A 21,601-nucleotide genomic window follows, 5' to 3' on the forward strand; every position below is an offset into this window, starting at 1 on the left:
GTACAGGTTGTGTCTGTTTGGCAAAACTGAGGTTTTCCTCTGGTAAGTGAAAAGGTTAAAGATGTTCATGTGTAATAACGTGAGCAAAGATGTGAAATAAGCTCAACAAAGTTATGTTTATTTTTGTACTTTCAGATAGATAGATAGAAAGATAGATAGATAAATAGATAGATAAAATGTTGCTTCTTACTTATTTGTTTTTATTCTGTTATTTTATCATTTCTATATAAACGGTGGAATAAAGTATGGAATCATTTCATGTATAAAAATACTAAAAGATAAGTGTGTGTGTGTGTGTGTGTAAACGTTGAGCAAATTATGTAGGGAAGATGAAAGGCCAACAACAATACTGACACTTCATAACATTAATCAGCAAAACGGAATAGTTTTGAGACCAAAATACATCTGTACTTATCCAATAATAAGTGTCACAAATCTTTGATGAGAACATTTCAAATGTTTTTTGTTTTATAAATTATGATAAGTTGATTAGTTGGTTGATTTTGTCGATTGAAAACAAACTCCCACGTTTTGGTTTATGATGTGTTTTATTATATGACTGAGTAAACACACGACACAGTAATAACTCCGTTGTTACGATAGATTCACTGGACTCTTCGGTTCGAACATCAGACCAACACTTTTTGCCTCGCTTCTATGGCGGGATATATGCAAATAAGCGGATGTTGCGTATATATTTTCCCGCGTTTTTATCCCGTGAGTGTGGGTTTGTTTGTTTTCGGTTTGTCACGTGATTCCAGTGAGCTTGCCGCACTGTAGTTCTATGTGTAATCGCCGGCAGCCTAACTGGTTAGCACAAACTATGGCTTTTTAATGATACTGACGATAAAACTGCTGTGTTCAAACACCATAAATGTGTTGAAGAATGAAGGTGTAAACATTAGCTGGACTTTTCAGCACCGAGGACACCCAACAGCTGCAACACAGGCCACACTGTTACACCGCCACCCCGCCGCCCCGCCGCGCAGACCCGTGAAACAAATCGAGCGCGCGCACTTTCAGGAAGTCGGGGGTAGGCTGTGTTGTATTGTTGCTTCGGATCTCGTGTAGTGGGCTTTAAACGTAGTAAACAATATTGTTATCGCCGTCGTCACACTGTCGTATTGTTTTAACTTTTATATTCAGCCGTTAGCCAAGCGTAAACCACGATGCCACCTAAAAAGCGCAACTCTGTGGCGGCACAGAACAAGGCTTTGAAGCCCGGTGCAGAGAGAGCCTCTCCGGACAAGAAGGAGAGTCCAGACTTATCTGCTAAAAAGTAAGACAGTTTGTTTGTTTGTTTGTTTGTGCTATACTGTTCTCTGACCTCTGTGTATAATATGACTTCACTGTGAAAACCTGCTCATTCAGTTGTTGCAGTGTTTAGCTAACGCTAGTCGCTGCTAGTTTTCCACTATTGTTAGCTGTAACTAATCATGCTAGCAGCTCCACACTAAACTACGGTGAGTGGGAACATAGTTATTGTCCCCGAGGGACAGTTTTGTTAGCAACGCGAGGCTCACCACACACACAAGACCACAAATGTAAATACAGTGGATGTCATCATGATGATGTGCAATGAGTCATGTGTCCTAAGGGTACATCACGAAGATAGAATACGCGATACGATTCTGTGATAATCAATATACTGCAATACAATCATATAGGTTACATCACGTGTTCAGGTGATTTATAGATAGTTGGTAACATGTTTTTTCATCCAGCACAAATTAGACCCATTTTGCCCTTTGTATTTTTGTCTGAAAACTAAGCCCAAACAATCATAACATGGGACGTGATACAGGGGGGAATTGCAGGGTACCTCACAATATGATATAATAGGATACACAATACATGATACCATCACGGTACAACGATTCTGTCTTAATCAGTATATTGCACTGCAATCATATATTGATGCATCATAATGGCTGTCTCACTGAAGAGAACAACATGTCTGTGGAAAGTCAAAAGTGCTGGATTTCTCTATTATTCACAACATAGAGAATAAAGTGCATATTGTCTATGTATTGAACGTGGTTGGGACATCTCTTAACGTAGCTTTCTCCACAGTTATCCCCATGTAAACTCCTTCTATTATGGCCAAGTAACTTCCGCCCGTATCCCTCATAATTACTTGTGCATTCATTTATGAACTAAAATATCATCATTTAGTGTATTGATTATAGTATGTAAGGACAACGATATAACACCAAATCGATATTTTGACCCACCCCTACTAATGACAACTACAGCTTGTCTAATAAAAACACAGCCGCTGGGACAAATGACTTCTGACATTTTTGCAAATGAATAACACTTAAGTACTTGTCATGATTCGCAGTTTCCACTGACGATCATTGACACATTTTTTTAAAGCTCATGCCTGCTCACATGCTTATTTGTTTTTAATTACACGTGGTGTGATGCTGTTGTGACACCAACACGACACTCCCATCATCTGACAGTTTGCCAGTCAGGGTGAAATCCTACACCATATAAACAGAAATCTGCTTATCACAGAGAAAGCCAGGTTAACTAAGTCAGATCAGTCAATCCTGCCTTTCTTATAGGTCAAGTAAGGCCGTATGATATGACCAAAAAAGTAATAATCTACACACACAAAAACCTTGAGGTCTGTGTTTGAGTAATTCACTGCGTTCTGTGTCAAAAAATTAGGTAGATTTAATTTAGGAGAAGAAACATGCTGCATATTTTACATTCAATCAACAACAGTAACTAGTGGAGGTGTAATCTGAACATATAATACGGCAGGATTTTGTTAGCCTGGCCTGAAGGCTGTTTAGCTCCATGGCAACCTGTGTGCTACTGCTTTACGAAACAGGGTCTAGGCTTACTTGGGTCAGAGTAACTGGAAAATCCTGGCTAAATTTGTGATCCAGGATTTGTGAAATATTTCTCAAGAGGCTTGTTTTTGATGTCCTGACTCTGAAACTTTTAGTTTTCTCCATTATACTGATCAATTGTGTGGTCTCCATTCCCAAGACACAGAGACAAGGATGCAGAGTTTGTGACCCTTTGCAAGAGCCTGCAGGTCACAGATGTGGTGTGTGACCGTGCCTGGTCCCTGTGGAAAACTGTTCAAGAGTCCATGGATGGAGTCTCTGTAAGTATTCACTCTTACTGCCACTTTTTTAAAGTATATGTACCATCTGTAGACTTTACAGAATTGTCCAAAAAGAAAATACCCAGTGAGTGACAAAAATGTCTTGTTTGAGCATGGCTCGAAATGGAGCAACCACCAAATTTCCTGCCTGCTTTTTCAGTGTTTTTGAGATTTGTCCTTAAAGTAAAATAACCGTTGATAACATCTATAGACCTTTTTTTTTTTTTTACATAGAAGCTGAGTTTATTAGTTGAAATCAACTTCAACAAAAATACAGTAGAGGGAAATGGTTCTCAATCCAACATCCTTCAGGTATTTCCCCTCTCACTGCTAAGGAAATAATATCAGATGATCATGCATGGAGCAGAAAGATGTCTCTTATCTCACACCATCTCACGCGGGTTATTGTTATCTTATGTTATCTTTGAAAATAGATTTCATTTTGACATCTGTGTCAACGTTTAATCAGTCCACTTTTAAATGTGGCTCTGTTTTTGTGTTTGTGCTTTTGTCATGTTTTGATTTGACCAGCCTTGGCTGTAATTATGGCTTTTCTGCAGTGTTAGATAAAATGTCCAGGTTGTCATTTGTTTTAGTGATTAAACTTGTTGTCACGAAACCCTGTTTAAGAAGAATGAAACTGTTCATATAACAAAGGTGGATAAACATGTGTTTTTGTTGTTACTTTGTTATAACAGATCTTAATTCTAAACACCAAGGTCTCCATCAAGACTTCATGTTTTGTTTGTGTTTTTCTTGATATTTCAGGACAGTCAGAAAAGGCTGTGGGGTGCTTGTCTGTTCGTGACAGTGACAGACCTGGATGTTCCCTGTTTCACTCTAAGTCAGGTTCTGAAAGCAGTCTCTCTAAAGTAAGTACCCGCTGTGTATTATTAGCAAACCATTCATTGTGCAAATGCTTGCACTGCGTTGTCCATGTTTGAAATAGACCTCCTGTACAAGTATCGTGTATATTTGAGCTGAACACTGAGGAGGTCATGTTGTGAGGAGCATCATTTCAAAAGTTAAGCCTGGCCTTTGACAAAAGTTTTTGGGCGTATAGTTTATGTTTATAGTTTTAGTTTATAAGTTTATGATCCTAAAGAAGGAACTGACTATTTTTCTATTAGGGCTGCAATGATCAACAGTTTTTTAATCTCCAACTGTTTATTTATTTATTTTTGAATAATTCAATTCAATTAAAACGTGTTCAGCTCATTCAATGCGAATAGTTTGGTTTGTGGACAAAACTAAGACGTTTTGACATTTGGTTAACACCAATCAACATTTGCCAACAGTTTCTGACATATTATGGACCAAACAACTAATGGATTAATCAAGAATATAATTGACCGATTAAATATATTTTGAAAATGATTGCTAGTTGCAGCCCTGATGTTGATGGTCACCTAGACATGAAACAGGCAGAGGATTGTGCCAGAACAAAATAATATAAAGACTAGTTGTTTATAACGACATATCAGGCACTCCCTGTGCAAAAAATGAGTGTAAATTAAGTCTTCATCATGTGTTGCATTTTTCTTCTTTCAGTTTTCCCTGTTTAACGTTTTTTATGCAAGCAAAGTCACCTCTCACTCGAATGCATGCTTACTTTTGTAGTTTAAAGCAGTTCATGGCTCTGGTCAGGAAGCTGGACGTGAACTTGGATACAATAAACACCAAGGTGGATTCAGTGATGACACGACTTGAGAAGAAGTATGACGTGACGCTGGCTCTCTACCAGAGGTTTGAGAAGTGAGTGAACACATCGGAACAGTCCAGGCATTTGAATCACGTCCAACTGTTAATGGGGAAATCTGTAACTCGACATGATATTTCTGTTTCAGGACATGCAAGAGGATCTTTGCTTTGGTTGCAGATGACAAGTACGTTGGAAACTTATCTGCCACATAATGGGGAAAGGATTTATCGCATTCCTTTTTTCTGTGTTTTTATTTTAATGAGTTCAATTATTGAGTGTGATGTAAGTGCTAGGTTAATGGTTCAGTTTGTTATTTTCAAGGGAGAGGGAGATCATGAGGAGTTGCTGGACGATGTTTCTTTTGGCCAAAGGTACGTTAAGCCTTTAACACATTACAGCAACAAAAACAAGGAGGATCAAGCTGTTAACACACTGTACGGAATAGTTTTTCACGTTGCTCCATCTTCTTCGTTTTCATCCTTCCTTCCTCCTCTCTGATCAGCTGTAAACGTTTTCCACACGGGTCTGAGGTAATGGTGTTGTGATTGTGCTTCTACATCTCTGCTGTCTGCAGGAAGGGTGTTGCAGATGGAGGATGACCTGGTCATATCATTCCAACTGCTTCTGTGTACACTGGAGTTATTCATCAAGCGCTGCCCTCCAGACCTTCTGCAGCCTCTTTACAGTAAGTGTTGCCCTCGTTCACTGAGCCATCTGTAGTTTACTGACTAAACTTTACAAATCACCAGTGACCCAAAGCAGAGTCTTATCTGCACATCTTATCTTATTGTTTATGGCTCTGATGGTTTTTCCTCCCGTCTCAAATGCTTTTCTCAGAATCGGCAATCGGTAAAGTTCAGAGTCAGCCAACTCGAACATCTCGTCGCAACCAGAGCAAAGCCAAATCCCGACCTCCTGAGCCGGAGGTGGAGGTGCAGCTTCTTGAAACCTTGTGCAAAGAGAATGAATGCAATGCAGAAGAGGTTTGCGCTCTCCTCCTCGTGTAGTTCACATTTCTGTTCCCCTCCGTGCGCTTTTGCTCTCATTTGTCCTGTATATGACATGTGTTTGCAGGTGAAGAACGTGTACCAGACCAGTTTCTCAGCCTTCCTGGATTCATTGGATCTTTCAAGATCTTCAGATTTTCCTCCGGTACGTCGTGTGATTGTCGCGACACCTGCTCGACTGTTTGATGTCACTCTGTTCACTCTCCCCTCACCGTTTCCATTCGTTATCTCTTCCTGCTCACTGTTGCCTCTGTTGAACACTGGAGTGTCTGGCAGCTGTTGGCCGTTCTCTTTGCTGCTCGTACATGTTTGTTTTCACATACATGGTGTCAGGGAAATGTGTGCTCAAGCGGGGGATCCTTTGTAGTGTGTCATGGTGGTATATTGCAGAGACGGGACGCTACTGTTTGCAGACAGCGACAGGCTCCTCAGAAGATGCTGGGCATATTTATTTTAATGTTACCTGTTCACGACCACCTGTTCATTACCCCAGTAATGAACAGGTGGTGCACTCTATATTGTGTGTGTATATAAGTGTCTACCTATGTAAATAACATAAAAGATCCACCTTATTGATCTCACCTTTAATTTGACTTGTGTTTCAGCTCTCATTTGCAACTGTAATATATCCTTTTTATTTATAGACCCATTAGATTTTTATACTTTTGTACTTTTTTTGGATTTGGATTAATGTTGATATATAGGATATGCTTTGGAAAACAAAATGTGTTTGTCTTAAAACCAGTTTTCAGTGCCACACGACTCTCTGTCTTTCTCAGTTCGGCTGTGTTTAGATCTTGTGTCACCCAGACATTATCCTGCTGCACACAGGAAGTCATTTGTTTCAAATCAAGACAGACAGAGGCAACAACGTCGCTGTGCTTATAAAGTGAGATTATACTGGCAAAGAAACGTGGTCATTCAGCAGTTTGACAGAACTGTTTCTTGTGCCCGCCCACCACTGTGCTGTTGGTTTATACACACAAACACTCCCTCAGTAAGGCAGTAATGTTATATTATGTCTCATTAACAAAGGCAGAATTATAATAATAATATCAACACAATAAAAAAGATCAGCAAATGTTACGCAATGTTACACCTCTAAATGAAATGGTGATTTTAATTTAATCTTAAATTTTCACCATAGGCAAGTGACATTGACCAACAATATGAAGAACACTACCTCAAGAGCAGAGACATCGATGGACGGCTGTTTTTTGATGGAGACGAGACTGTTCTTCTGCCTAAAGTCGAAGTGTAATTTCTGTTCTTCACTATTCAATGTTTTGATCTTTGTCTTGTGGGTCGTTTAATAGATTTCCCTGAAAGATGTTGTAATATCCTCTCTTGCGCTCAGATCACAGGTGGAGAGAACGCCAAAGAAGCATCCACCAGATGACGACGCCGTACTCATCCCTCCACAGACTCCAATCAGGTATTCAGTCGTCACTCACCTGTCCTTGTGTCAGTTATTATTTACTGAGGGGAGAGGGACTGAAGCTTACGTCAAATCATTTAAACTGCTGGCATCGAAAAAACATTTACGAGAAGTGGAATTTTTGACACAGTCAGAATCTCCCATTTGAAAATGAACACAAATGCAAAGTTTTACTTTACTTTTTACTACCGACTGCGACAAATATCACAGAAAACTTTGTGACTTTGATTGACTCTTTTTTGCATTTTGTCTTATCAGAGCTGCGATGACCTCCATTCAGCAGTTGAGGGGTGATCTCATCTCCTCTGGGGATCAGCCGTCCACCACCCTGAATACATATTTCAAAGTGCGTCCCAAGAACCGCTTCCGTTGAAGTAAAACGTCCCGTGAAACTGCACAAATTCTTACCCTTAATTGACACATTTCCCATTTTCTTCTCCCGTGTGGTCAGAATTGCACCGTGGACCCGACGCAGAACATGCTGACGCGCTTGGAGACACTGGAACAGTTGTTCAGTCAAAGATTTGGCCAAGCAGTCGGCCCACGCTGTTTAATACTTGGGAAGCAGGTAGGGATAGATGCTCAGAAGGAGAACATGAACATTGAGGCGAACACACACACAACAATGTTCAACTTGCATTGTTCTTTTGTCTTTCAGAGATTTGCCCTGGGAGTGAGACTGTATTATAAAATCATGGAGGCGATGCTGAAATCGGTACAGTGACTTGTTTTTACACTATTATTCATTTATTCCGTTGTATTCAATCATTTTGTATTTGTTATGCTTTTTTTTTCACCGGGTTTGAAGTGAATTGATATTTAGCAAATGTCAGGTTTGCCCACAGAAAAGACTTTCAGAAAACTATAGTTTAATTATTATACATATGTTATTTATTTATTTATATGTTTATTTCGGTCATGTAAGTTAGATCAATCATCATCACACATCATCTTAGTGTACACATAAACGAAAGGGAAAGTCGGAGAAGCAAAAGCTTATCTAGTCCCGCCCCCCAAACTGGAAGGTGTCTTAACTCACAAAACACTACACAGTGTCATTTGCATTTATTGTTGTTTTTTTCTCTCAGTGATAATAAAACTTTTTTTTACTTTGTAGGAAGAAAAGCGTCTGTCTGTGCAAAATTTCAGGTATGTTTTTAAAATAAATCACTAGATAATTATAAAGCTTGTCAAAGTTGAGCTATATTCACTTTTTTAGTCATAAAGTAAGCCTTGACGTTTTTGTTGTTCTAGGGTGTATTCTGAAATAATTTGTTCACTTGCAATTCTAGTAAACTCCTCAACGACGCCACGTTCCACACATCACTCTTGGCCTGTGCTTTGGAGGTCGTCATGGCAACATACGGAGGTGTGTTGCCATTTGCTTACAAATTCACATCGATCGACATTGTTTACCCCTGGCTGCCGTTTTCCATTAGAAAAACTGCTTAAAGATGTCTCACAAGTTGTGTTTTCTGTTTTCTGTTCCTCTTGATCAGAGAGCAGTTTTAAGACTGGAGGATACAACCACGCCGCTGGGGACTCGGCTGAGACGGACGTGTGTTTCCCCTGGATACTGCATGTGTTCAACCTTGCCGCCTTTGACTTCTACAAAGTCATCGAGAGCTTCATCAAGGCCGACCCCACGCTGAGCAAAGACACTGTCAAACATCTGGAGACCTGTGAAAACCTCATCATGGAGAGGATTGCGTGGAGGACGGTCAGTTTGAGCTCACATCACTACTACGCCACACTTAATTTTCACCTTTTATTGCATTTATTGGCCCATTTTAACAAAGCTCTTATTTGGATATTATGTAACATATAACATACAGTAAATATTAAGATATGGTTCCATAATGTTGGAGTAAATTGAGGTCAAGTGTGTAAGAATGAGACTGCAGATTATAGCAAATGGAGGACACCTCCCTTTGTCGCTCTTCACATTTGCATAGTGAGCTTCCACTCGATGTGAAATGCTTGTTCTGGCTGTGTGTTGCCACATGACTGCCGAGGTTTATTCTCAGGCTATAGAAACAAAACACTTTTTTATTTTAAAGCAACTATACAGACATACATATGGATAGTGAATACATTTTCTGCCAATAAACCTTCCTTAGTGTTTACGTCATGGACACCAGAAAAACAGCACCACTGTTGTTCACTATTTCGCACACTTAAAAGTTGTTTTGACAGGATTTCCTGAGCAAAGTAACCAGCCATCGTGGAATATCTCTGCTATGTGCTGATGTGAGTGTGTGAAAGAACAAAGCAGGTCATGCAAAATAAAGATAATATGCTATATTTACGACACGCAGAGTCGTCTGCATAGACAAAGTACTAGTAAGACTTTATAAACAAGACAAATAAAGCAGATTGGTGCAATTTAGATGATACTTTTTCAGTGATTGTATGACATAGATCAGTTTTTCCAAACCAACACCTTATTCTCAGGAGGTTGTGCTCCTTGTGCTCCATGTCTGTGCTGCCTGAGGTGCAGCTAACAGCAGTCCTCAGATGTATGGTTACTTTGCATGGTATGTTGTATGGTGTAGAACCAGAAATACTTGCATAAGATGCTTTGTTGTTGTGGCTGTCCCCGTGAGGACAAAACAAGCTGCACTGAACAGGTTTTTTTAAGGTTTCTTCCTGCCCCCCCCCATCAACGGCTGCCACTGCCACCACCACCACTACCAGGTGCCTTCCTGTGCACCAGGCTGCTGGAGAAATAGTAGATAAGTGGGTTGAGACAGCAGTTGGAGCTGGCTAGTGACAGAACCACAGGATGCACAGCCTTGGTCACCTTGGCTAGGCCACAGTGGGAGAGCAGCCCCACATGTGTGAGCGTGTATCCCAGCAGGTTGATGTGATAGGGAACGAAGCACAGCAAGAAGACGCCCAGCACCCAGTAAATGACTGTGAGTGTGTGCTTGCGGCTGCGCTGCTGGCTGCGCGAGCGGTGTCTTGACTGGCGAAGGACGCTCAGCACTCTGCAGTAACTGTAGAGAAGAAGCACAGTGGGAAGCAGAAACAAGCCCAGTACTAAGCCCAGGGCGGCCAGTATGATGGTCCGGTGGTGTTGGGAGGATGGGTCCAACAGGCAGGGTTGGTGCTGGTGAGCAGCAGCTGATCGCAGCAGAGGCAAACTCACACTGAGTGTGAGCACGAGGCACCACAGGCCCCCACTCACCAGCTGTGCGACACGCAGCCTGCGCAGCGTTGACCCCAGAGGGTGCACCACAGCAAAGTAACGGTCCACAGCGATGCACACCAGGAAGAAGATGCCCCCGTAGAGGCTGATGTATTTGAGGGTAAAAGTTAAGTGGCAGTACGTCGCACCGGGTGTCCACCTGGACATCACTCCTGTGTTGGGGGACAAGGTTTGAGCCTTTTGGTAGTAGAAGTAGATCCTCAGAGGCAGTGAGATCACAAAGAACAAGTCAGCAGCTGACAGGCTGACCATGTATATGGCTGTGCTGTTGATGGTGCACGGTGATGAACACAGTCTATGCAACGCCAGGCCGTTGGTGGCCAAGCCCAGCAGGAAGATGACGCTGTAGGACACTTGATAGAAGGTGAATCGGTAGCTTGTGTCCACCGTGCAGTTGGTCAAGGGTGAGAATGGCTTGGCTGGTTCGTCAGTCATATTCCACAGCTCCATGTCCCTCAATGATTTGCTGCCTCAACACTGGAAAATCACGGTGTCGCTCTCACATCTGAAGAACAGAAAAGGTCGCAGGGTCTTCTCCAGCGGTGTCTGAAGGAGCGGAAAAAACATTTATTGACTCAAAATGTGTCCCTGTTTTATGGACTGTAAATTTGCAGAGGCGAATGAGCAGCGACAGCCAACGGAGCTGAATTAATGTCATATAAGATGACAGTTGACTTGTGTCAATAAAGTTTTAGTTGCTATTTCCTGCTCCAATAAAACAAGCAAACATTGGTTCTATTACATGCAGAGTGGTAAAATACACTCAACGAAACCCCTCACAGTGACGTACTACTGCCCGGTAGTAATAACACATTTAACTAAGCTCATAAATATTTGCCAGAGGGGCTCATTTTAACATTTTCCAGTCGTTTTGAGGCTGTTTTTGATGGCAGAAATCAACTTGATCATCTTTCATTCAGTATTAGAGTGGGTCTTATTGTCAGCTCTCTTTTCTAATACATTACATTTTGTTGTGATCAAGTCCCTAGGACTTTGATGTTTGATTTCACATCTTCAAATCATGACTTTAACTTCAGGAGTCAGGAGCAGTGACTGAGGAAAGGAGAGCTCCTGCTCTTATAATAAACCCCTGATACTGTAATTCATTTATTTATCATTTTCATGTGCTTCAAGATGTGTCACAATGGTAATTTTATTGCTATATTATTATCCAGTAGCTGGTGAAATTAGCTTGAGTTGATCACATTTCATCTTTTATTTGCTTATTTGGTTGTGAAATCCAAACAAATAATAATAATAATACAGTCACATACAAAACATAGTCTTAAATGAAGCTTTGGACCTATTTGGAAATCGCCACCAAACCTTAACAATCTGATAGAAATGACACATCGTAATCCAATAATGTACATTCTTCAGGAGGAGAACTTTGAACAGATAAAACTTGATCACTCACCAGTCGCAGATCTCTTCAGTGCCGTGATGGTACGGTCATGATTTTCCCAGTTAGCAGGTGCTTCAGTGATGCTGTGACTGGACACATGAAGGTCACACCCTCTCTCCCCGTCTTCTGCTCTATCCCTCCCTTTCTTACACACACACACACACACACACTCACACACTAGGAGTACAGCAGCTCATTAAGCCCATGGTCTGTGTTTTATTGCAGTGTCTTAGTCGTGGGTTTTGGAGAAGAAATACTCTTCTCTTGCATTGGTACCGTTGCTTTTGATAATAAATAATATTAACGCAAAAATAAATTGGGTAACGCGGCACTCTCCATTTTTCCTTAGAATAGAAACTTTTCAATTCAAACATTAACATGATAATCTTACCAAGATAAGTTTCCTCTCAAATCTTCTAGCTGCAGTTATCCACATTTTTAGTGGTTAAAAAAATTAATTTTTAATGAACAGCCTTCCAATCCTGCACGGATACATCCCTTGTGTTGACAGTGGGCATCATGTTTATGGCCACTTGTTATAAAGCTACTGACTGCTTGTAGTTGATCATTAACTGGATTTGACAGACGAACATCGAGCAGTTGTTCACTGAACGAAGGCGCCGCAAACACACAGCCATGTATCTGAGACTGAGAAAGGCACAACATGTTTGTCTAAGAAGTTCAAGTCGTGCGATTCAAAAACATTTGTCGTTGCGTGTGGTATTCACAGGACATTTGCACACACCACAGTCAGATGAGTAAACTGAACTAGAATATATATATAAGAGAATATACTGTATGCCTACTCTAGCAAATATGACAACTTAGCAAGACCAATTTGATGAATTGGATAAATAAGTAACACAAAAATGCAAAATAACCGGTTTTGAGTTAAAAACATACATGCAGATAATATGCAACTACTGGAACATAAGTGTATTTAATAAATACAACAACCTTGAATCTAAACTACTTTTTCATTCTAGTCCACAACAGATATTTGTGCTGAGTGTGACAAAATAACACCATACGTTTTAAACTGCTTTATTTATCTCTCTAGTTTTGAGCTGAGGTTCTGTAATGTTCTCCGGGTCTGACTGACATTTGCAGCAACTACGTCTGTGCTGTCCTTTTTGTAATCGTGCTTCTCCCTCAGAAGGCATGTCGTTGCTCGTCTTCTTATGTTTCACAATCTTTCCCGATAGTGCGCAGTGATGATGAGACTTCCCTCGTCAGTGCAGACCCTCGGGCCAAGACTCGGGTGGAATGCAGTGTTGGCTCCGTCTTGCAGCTTCTGGCTTTTACAAGAAAATACAAGCTGCATTCAAGCCACACAATGTTCCTTCCACGTCTTAGCTGTTGTTGTACTTTAGCCAGTATACTTTTTGCATAATGTACTGGCTGAAAATTCCCTGTTTTGCATCACGCTTTCATTTAATTTGCAAAAAATGTATGTTGTGTATGCAAAACAGCATCACGGTAGATCTATTTGTTTTCATGAGTTCTCCTTTTCAGATTAGTGGCTTTGATTGTGCACTGTTGCCAGGTTCAACACGGCTGTCTATTATTGACCACACCTGTAAAACGTATTTGAAATGTATTGAGTCATTGTGCGTGCACTGTATTGGCCAATCTCAGTAAGTGTAGGTGCGTCGTTAGTACCTTTATCATCACTGCTCGATAACACAGCACAGATTATTGAAACTTCCTTCTGTCAGATGTTGCACCACACCACATAATTCCAAATAAGTAGTGAATCTGAAGATAATCATGTTTATTTTCTGTCATATAAAACGTACGCTCTTACAAAACAAGCTGTTATTTAAAGTGCTTAAAAGCCCTATTGAGGCCACAAATATGTAAAAAAAAAAAATGCACAGTACATATAGAAAGTTGTAATACTGGTTTTTCATTGGTTAAGAAGAATTTACCAAAAAAAGAAAATCTTCTCCGAGGAATAAAACCACAAAAACAAAGTCTAATGTGGAAAAGCTGCGCCATGCAAATAACAAGACTTACATGTGACAAGACTTACACACTTGTCAGTCCCTAATGTACACTACAAAATCATAACTCATCATTTATCAATGCACTGTGAAATGTCTCCTTTATAAGAGGAATTGCTTAAATAGTGATTAGCGTCAGAAGTCTCTCTTTGGTTTCCAGTAGATGCTGACAGAGTGACTCCTCATGAGCAGCCGTTACTGGGTTGTCGTGATATTAAAGACCACTCTGTTTCCACCAACGTCCGTCACAGTTTTACCAGCAGTAATCTTAATTCGGTAGTTCATGGTGTTCATTAGACTGTCGACTCACTGCCAAGTATTCTTGATCTCAGACTAGTCATGGTGAGGTTTTTTGGAGTTGTAATTGGACTACTCTGTGGACTGTCCATCTGCAGTCTGTCAAAGAGCCTCGCGCCGTTGTGCCATACCGTGGACTTGCGTTTGATGGAGCTTTGAATGGTTTCCGATGTGAAGTAGTATATGACTGGATCAAAGCAGCAGTTGGTCACTGCTATGCACAGAGCAATGGGGTAGATAGTTCTGACCACGTTTTCCACGTAGCATCCTTTCAGGACGTTGGAGCGCACCAGGGCGTAGAAGATCAGATTGACGTTGTAGGGGATGAAACAGAAGCAGAAGATAAATAAATGGACAAAGATCATCTGCAAGATTTTTTTCTTGTTGATGCTCCCCCCGCGGCTAATGGTCTGCGGTCTCTTCAGTGTCCGTAGCACCATGACCGAGCAGAACACATTGACCAGCAGCGGGAGGATGAAGCCCACAGTCTCGATGAACACCACCACCTTCGACAGCTCCGACTTCCACTGCTTCTTGGAGTAGTTCTCGAAGCAGAAATTTGCAGAGGAGTTGACATTTTTGGGAGACGTGGTGTCCAAAAGGAACCCCGTGGGTAAGCTCCCAGAAAGAATCAACACCCACACCACACAGCAGGCCAGTTTGGCATTCCTCTTAGTGCGAATGACCTGGGATCTGAATGGGTGCACAATGGCCAGGAAACGGTCAACGCTAATGCAGGTGAGGAAGAGGATGCTGCCGTACATGTTGGTGTAGAAGAGGGCCACGGAGATCTTGCAGAGCACACTGCCAAACAGCCATTCACGTTTAATGAAGTAAACGATCCGAAAAGGCAGACTGAGAACGAAGAGGGAGTCCGAAACCACGAGGTTGATCATGTACGTCGTGGTTTCGTTTCGTTGTTTGAATGTACAGCCAAAAATGTATACAGCCATCAGGTTGAAGAGAAATCCAACTGCAAACACCAGGCTGAAAACTGAACTGTACATGGGGTATTTAAAGTCATCGTTCTTATCACAGCTCATGTAATTGTTGGTAGCACTTATTGTATTAGTGGCGTTGGAGGTGTGTGGAGTGCTGTTATACATCTTTAGAGCAGGCTCGGGACTACAGAGTGTAACTGTCCTCAATTGTCTCCTCGGCAACAACAAAAAAATTCGAAATTCAACTTGTTAATCCAACTTTGTGCACCCAGCACTTCAGTCTCTTTGTGTTTATTTTAGAAAGTGCTGAAAAACATATGGCAATTCCTTAAAAATACCTGTATTTGTATCCACAGTTGGTTACGTCAGTTTTCTTTGATGTGCCAGTCGTCCTGCAATTCCAGTATTTCTCATTTTCAGTTGTCTTCCGCTGTTGAAATGTTTTTTCCCCCCCTCTTTGAGAGAAGAATCTCGTGTCTTTCCTTAACTCCGGGGTTAGGGTTGTGTCCTTCTCTCGCTATGCTCTCTTCCTGCAGAAACGTTTGGAGGGCATGGGGATTGTTTCTCCGCGTCGGCGTGACTGTAAACCATACAGCTCATAGCGCACACAGCACAAGTGACAGGCTCACTCACACTCACACTGGACTGTTGAGACAGAGGGAGGAGCCTCCACGGGAGCAAAGTCCTCCCATCACTGCTTTGTTCTTTCATATTCCTGCAGTTTGAATAGCGAGAGTGTGTCAAATGTTGGTTGTGCGTCATGATTTCTGTCTCCGGTTGTCGTTGTATGCTTGGATCATGCTACATTTTATTATTTATATATATATATATATTATATATAAAAACAGGTACATTTGGACGTGCTGTTTTGAAACGTGTCAGTGGCGTCAGCCGGGTGTGGCACGTATGAAATCAAGAATGTCAGAACAGGTCTCGACCTGCTGCTGCTGCTGCTGCGTAAACTGCTGAGTCGTGGCCACACCCACTTCCCTGTATGATCTCACCTAGGATTTTTGTTTCGTCTCTCTATGTGTGATATACTGATATGTGCGTGGACTTTTACCTGCATGTCTCTGTTTATTTGTTAGTAAAATCGTCATGTGGTTTCATATGAGACCTCTCAGTGAGTCATCATCCAATAAGGATAAGGTTAATAATCGGTTCATCTTTGTTTACAGTCATGTTTATGTTAGAAATGTAAAGTAGGTTAGCAGATTAAAGTCCCTGGTTGTCTTTTGTCCAACTTTTTTCGTGAGACCTCTTCAGAATCAAAGATAAGTGACAAATAAGAAGTGATCGTGATCTTTGGGAAACACTAATGGGCATTTTTTCTAATGAAAAAGATAAAAAGGTTTTTGAATAATTGTGTCTTTTCAGATCATATTGATTTTGAAATGCAATGTAGAGGAGCCAAAGTCATATTCATTCATTGATTCATTCAAGTTTAGCTGACATTGGGACACAATTAGCTGTAAGCTCATTTTCATCGGTTGTCCTCGGGGCAGGGAGCGGGAAACTACATCTTTGCTGGAAAAGTCAGCAGCCATAAACAGTAATCATCAATGACGGCACTAAGACATAGCGACAGTAAGAGTTTGCAAAAAATGAAAGATGGACATGTGTATGATCGACACAAAAGTGATGTCCTAAACCAACAGTGAAACAGCGTCACAACATTAACATGTCTTGAACAAACTGCTAAAGCGTGGAATGTCAATTAGAACTGATCATTTATTAATCTGTCGATTATTTAATCGATTAATCGTTTGGTCCATAAAATATCAGAAAACCTTAAAAAATGTTGATCGGTGTTCGTGAAACCTGGAAATGATGATGTTTTGGCCACAAACCAAAATGAAGTAAATATTCACGTTTAAGAAGCTTAAACAATCGAAAATCTTGTTTTAATCATGAAAAAAGCTTCAAACCGATTATCAAAATAGTTGTCGTTTCATTTAGTAATCGATTAATTGTTTCTGCTCTACAATAAATACATTTGATGAGTCTCTGTATGTCGACTTTGACACTGAATTTTCCTTTTTTTTTGGATTCCCTGAAGCTGAAGTTCTCTTTATGGTTCATACATTAAGAAAACCACAAGAAAGACGTTGGTAAAAGAGTGTGATCAATCCTTTCACCACCTCAGGCTTGTGTCCCAGTAGTTTCCCCGCGCTCCCCTGTTGCAATGCCCTTGTTTACAGTCAACAACAGCACTATGGATCTGAATGTAATCCTCATCCCGCTGTGTTTTGTCCACAGGACTCCCCGCTGTTCGAGCTGTTGAAACAGGAGCATGAAGGCGGCGCTGTGGAGCAGGTGGAGACCCCGGCCAGTTTCAGTCAACCACTGCAGCACAACCACACAGCAGCTGACCTGTGAGTCCTTCACTGACCAGTGACCCCTTGTGACCGTCATGATATTCAGGCCACCTGGATTTATTTTTGATTTTATGGTTGTAGACGAGTGAGCGCTTAGAATGTCTGGCAGTTATTCAACCGCTTAGGGATGACAGTACTGAGAAGCTGACGTCACAAACGTGGGACAGAAGCATGCATGCCAAATCCTGTCACCGACGGTAACAGAAGGGTTAAACGAGTGTCATGTTCCAACATGAAATACTTGTGAGCCACTCGTCATCACTGATGTCTGTAACAGCTAATGCTGATGTGTTATGATGGCTGTTCTACCCAGTCGCTTTTTAATTTACAATCTGTAGTTTAACGTTTTAACTGACTTTAAAAGTCAAGTACTGGACTACGTTACATACGCTTTGTTGTGCCTCTGTGATATGATGAGGGCGTTATGCACATGGCTGCATGACGGCACAAGGTGGGAGGGAAACGGGTCAGAGAGTGCCGAACATTCCGACCCCCGCCTTTCTCGTGTTTCCACGGTGCAACGTACTTGAAAAACAAGTCGGGTCCGCATATACCATACTGTCCCATGATCTTTATATTGGACAATACCACCATTTAGTCAAACAAAAGACTTCTATACTTCCTAACACACCATATCCAGGACGGACCCTCAAGTTTCCCGTCTTATACAGGATGCCTATTGTAAAGCGTATGGTCTGACCTGTCATGTGTCCAAGAGACCCTCTTGTCTCATGTTAACTTTTACATTTAAGGATTAAACATTAGCTGTGTTGATGTGTTCTTCTAAGTTCATATACGTCAGGTGTACCGCACCTTTTTGCCTGATGTTTAATGGAAATGATGTTTGTGTAACTGAGTTTCTCTGTCCTGCAGATACCTGTCTCCTGTGCGTCCGGGTCATCGCGTCTTGCCTCCTGAGTCTCCAGCCCCAGCCAACTCTCAAGCGTCCACTCAGGCTCCAAACCAGCCGGCCAATCAGACTCCTCGACAGCCAAAGTCCAACTCTCTCAGCCTCTTCTATAAGAAGTGTATGTTGCGGTTTATCTCATGCACTGTCATCCTCTTTGTTGCTCTTTGTGTCCAACTGTGTCCATCCTTCCCGTCTGTGTAGTGTACCGCCTGGCCTACACAAGGCTGGAGAAACTCTGCACCTACCTGCTGTCCTCTCACCCTGAACTGGAGCCCATTATATGGACACTTTTCCAGCACACACTGCAGCATGAATACGAGCTAATGAGAGACCGTCACCTTGACCAGGTTAAGCCGCCGAGATGCCGCGCACATGATCGCTTTCTCTCGTGTCCTCTCGCCTCCAAATTGTTTTCATATAAAACTCCTTTTCGTTGCCTCCTGCAGTTGATGATGTCCGCCATGTACGCCATATGCAAAGTGAAGAGTGTCGACCTTCGCTTCAAGACCATCGTCACTGAATACAAGAATATGCCCAACACCAACCAGGAGGTACGCAACCATCCAACATCTGACCTTTTTATTTGGTGTAGTGACATTGCACATTAAAGGGGCCGTACCAAAGGTTGCTCATGCATTGATTTGTCTCTTGATGCAGACCTTTAAGCACGTGTTGATCACTGAGGCCCACTACGACTCCATCATTGTCTTCTACAACCAAGTCTTCATGCAGAGGCTGAAAACCAACATCCTGCAGTATGCATCTCCCAGGGTGAGACTGTTTCCTGTCTGTTTATAATACTTATTATTTTAATACAATACCCAATAATACACTCTCTTATTGTTTCTGTTTTTGTTTTTTTTAGCCACCGACCCTCTCTCCAATCCCACAAATCCCACGCAGCCCCTACAAATTCCCAAATTCTCCCCTGCGTGTGCCTGGCAGCAACAACGTGTACATCTCACCTCTGAAAAACCCCCGCATGTCCCCGGGTATCATGACCCCTCGCTCCAGGTCAGGTCTTTTCATTCACAGCAGTTTGATTTATCGTTCTATACTCTTTTGTCTTATGTTTTCTTGTTGTTCCACCTTTTACAGAATGCTGGTGTCGATAGGTGAATCTTTTGGGGTATGTGTCTGTTTTGTTTGCGCTGTAGCATAATAAAGGAACATCTACGTTTAACAGCAGGTTTGAGTGTAATCTCTCTCCCCCCCCTCCCTCACCTCAAACATTTGTCTCTGTGCAGCGGTCTAGTCGATTCCGGGAGATCAACCAGATGGTGAATAGCAGTGAGCGCTCCTTTAAGCGGACTCTGGATCTCAGCTCTGCTCCAAAGCCTCTGAAGAGGTTACGATTCGACGTGGATGGACAGGACGAAGCGGACGGAAGGTGGGTCACAAACGCTCTTATATTTGCTTGGTATTGTATTGTGTGGGGTGTTTTTTTTTTGTAGCTCACGTTGCTGTTTTGAATTTACAGTAAATCTGGTAGAGATTCTACTCTGATACAGAAGCTTGCAGAGATGAGTAAGTATTCACTTCCCTTTTCTCAATTTACATTTCTCCTCTCCGCCAAAAGTGTTCTTTTCCCCATGTCCTCAGCCTCTGTTTCCTAACATTTAAAATGTCAATCAAGAGGCGAGTCTCTACATCTGCTCGTCCACGTCTGACTTTGTTTTATATCCAGGCTCCACTCGAAGTCGCATGCAGGAGCAGAAGCTGAAGGAGGACGCGGAGGCGAGGAAGGAGTGACTCTAAGAAAAAACCCTACTGAACTCACCTGCACTGTTTGTCACGGCGTGAACACAACCTTTTCGTTCATTCCCACACAAAGCGAAGCATTGGTTTCTCTGTACATTTAGCAAGGCATTTTAGTTTTAGTATTTAACTTTGTGTTTTGAGGAGTAGTATGTGAATATGGAGGCGTTTGGCGTTCTATTTTTGTTGCTGTCGGTACTTTAACTGTTGTAACTGAATAATGATAGGAATGATTTAAATTTGACTTGTTGGAGATTATGCGTGTTTGGTTTTAAGAGTGATATTAAGTTTTTGGACGTTGTGAGCTATCGCAGTTTGTTATCAATGTTAACATTGGTTTTTTTCTACTACAGTTGGAAGCGTTAGGTCACTTCACATTTTTATACTTCAACAATTTCAAGTGTTGAATCATGATTACCTTCCACAGAAGAGTGAGGGCGTAAGGTCAGCAACGGATTGGAATCTGTCCATTTACATTTGAATTGGTCTTTTATTCAAACCTGGGAAAGTTGAGTTTGTGCTATGACGTGACAAGTTATAAAACAATCAAATATCACTGTGTAATTTGCACTCGACCAAAATTAATTGTACAGTAGTTTTCAAAAACGTTTCAGGAAATGTTTATAACATAGTTTCTTAGTAATGTTTGCTTGAAAAATGAGTGGTTTAAAAAGACACAAATCTTATTAACCAAATGTGAATGCTTCCTTTCATTTCTGCTAAAGATTTTTTTTATATATATATATACGTTTTGCTCAGTTGCGTGTTTTTTTTCTACACGTGTGTATGATTGATGATTTTAATTTTTGAAAAATAGAAGAGAAATATTCTGTGAAAGAAGGAAAACAATGTGTGTGCGGCGAGTACACACCATGTATGCTCCACACCCTGGTACAATATTACTGGAAATGTCAGCGTTTTGTAAAATAAATGTTAATATTGTACTTTATTGAAGTACTTCCTCTATGTAGTAAATATTTCTTTTGCAAATATAAAACAGGCTTTGTACTTTTTCTTTTTGCAGCCCTTGAGCTCCCTCTGCTGGACAACAGTATGTTGAACTCTACACAATGATAAATAAATTAGAATCTGTGCTGTCGTGAACATTGAAGTGACATTTTGCAGGCAGTCACTTTCTGTAATAATGTTATACAGTCCATCTAAAATGACCGATTCTCCCATAAATTCACCAGCAGAAGGTTAATAAATGGATAAGATGGGGTCTACTGAGGGATAAAACTGTTCTCTTGAAGATGAGAACATTTGATCATTTGACAGTAAATGAACCACAAAGTCAAACCAGACTAGAAAGCAGACTAATAAGAATAATCAATAAATGTTTTACTTGTTTTTTTCCACCGCTCAGAACTCCTCTGGGGACAAGTGATGACAGCTGCTGCCTGTTCAGTATCCGTTATCCT

General features: G+C 41.3%; 3 protein-coding genes across 3 annotated transcripts; 1 reads left to right on the forward strand and 2 right to left on the reverse strand.

The window, feature by feature from the left end:
• Positions 1-1,004: 1,004 nt before the first annotated feature.
• On the forward strand, positions 1,005-21,146 carry rb1 (retinoblastoma 1). The gene is made up of 27 exons (XM_044041801.1): positions 1,005-1,279; positions 3,007-3,127; positions 3,896-3,999; positions 4,748-4,882; positions 4,975-5,013; positions 5,151-5,200; positions 5,404-5,514; positions 5,667-5,812; positions 5,904-5,981; positions 6,984-7,093; positions 7,194-7,271; positions 7,533-7,620; positions 7,726-7,842; positions 7,933-7,989; positions 8,392-8,423; positions 8,567-8,643; positions 8,774-8,994; positions 17,394-17,509; positions 18,386-18,540; positions 18,624-18,769; positions 18,869-18,973; positions 19,080-19,193; positions 19,288-19,436; positions 19,521-19,551; positions 19,670-19,812; positions 19,903-19,949; positions 20,110-21,146. The coding sequence occupies exons 1-27, from the start codon at positions 1,170-1,172 to the stop codon at positions 20,172-20,174; spliced, it is 2,745 nt and encodes a 914-aa protein (XP_043897736.1). The 5' UTR covers positions 1,005-1,169; the 3' UTR covers positions 20,175-21,146.
• LOC122779446 (lysophosphatidic acid receptor 6-like) lies at positions 9,936-11,959 on the reverse strand. Its single transcript, XM_044041803.1, has 2 exons — positions 11,903-11,959; positions 9,936-11,031 (listed from the first exon to the last, which is right to left on the reverse strand). Exon 2 carries the CDS (start codon positions 10,933-10,935, stop codon positions 9,937-9,939), a length of 999 nt encoding a protein of 332 aa, XP_043897738.1. The 5' UTR covers positions 10,936-11,031; positions 11,903-11,959; the 3' UTR covers position 9,936.
• On the reverse strand, positions 13,650-15,774 carry LOC122779445 (lysophosphatidic acid receptor 6-like). Its single transcript, XM_044041802.1, has one exon. The coding sequence runs from the start codon at positions 15,297-15,299 to the stop codon at positions 14,190-14,192; it is 1,110 nt and encodes a 369-aa protein (XP_043897737.1). The 5' UTR covers positions 15,300-15,774; the 3' UTR covers positions 13,650-14,189.
• Positions 21,147-21,601: the final 455 nt, after the last annotated feature.

This window comes from Solea senegalensis, linkage group LG13, assembly GCF_019176455.1.
Source record: "Solea senegalensis isolate Sse05_10M linkage group LG13, IFAPA_SoseM_1, whole genome shotgun sequence".
In the NCBI taxonomy this organism is placed as follows: domain Eukaryota; kingdom Metazoa; phylum Chordata; class Actinopteri; order Pleuronectiformes; family Soleidae; genus Solea; species Solea senegalensis.

What these genes read in the sequence shown, in the direction of transcription:
- rb1 (XM_044041801.1), top strand. Translation starts at nt 1,170, where the DNA reads ATGCCACCTAAAAAGCGCAACTCTGTGGCGGCACAGAACAAGGCTTTG. An exon ending in CCTTCTGCAGCCTCTTTACA is followed by an intron (nt 5,515 to 5,666) that starts GTAAGTGTTGCC and finishes TGCTTTTCTCAG; the next exon opens with AATCGGCAATCGGTAAAGTT. An exon ending in TGGAGGCGATGCTGAAATCG is followed by an intron (nt 7,990 to 8,391) that starts GTACAGTGACTT and finishes TTTACTTTGTAG; the next exon opens with GAAGAAAAGCGTCTGTCTGT.
- LOC122779446 (XM_044041803.1), bottom strand. Translation starts at nt 10,935, where the DNA reads ATGGAGCTGTGGAATATGACTGACGAACCAGCCAAGCCATTCTCACCC.
- LOC122779445 (XM_044041802.1), bottom strand. Translation starts at nt 15,299, where the DNA reads ATGTATAACAGCACTCCACACACCTCCAACGCCACTAATACAATAAGT.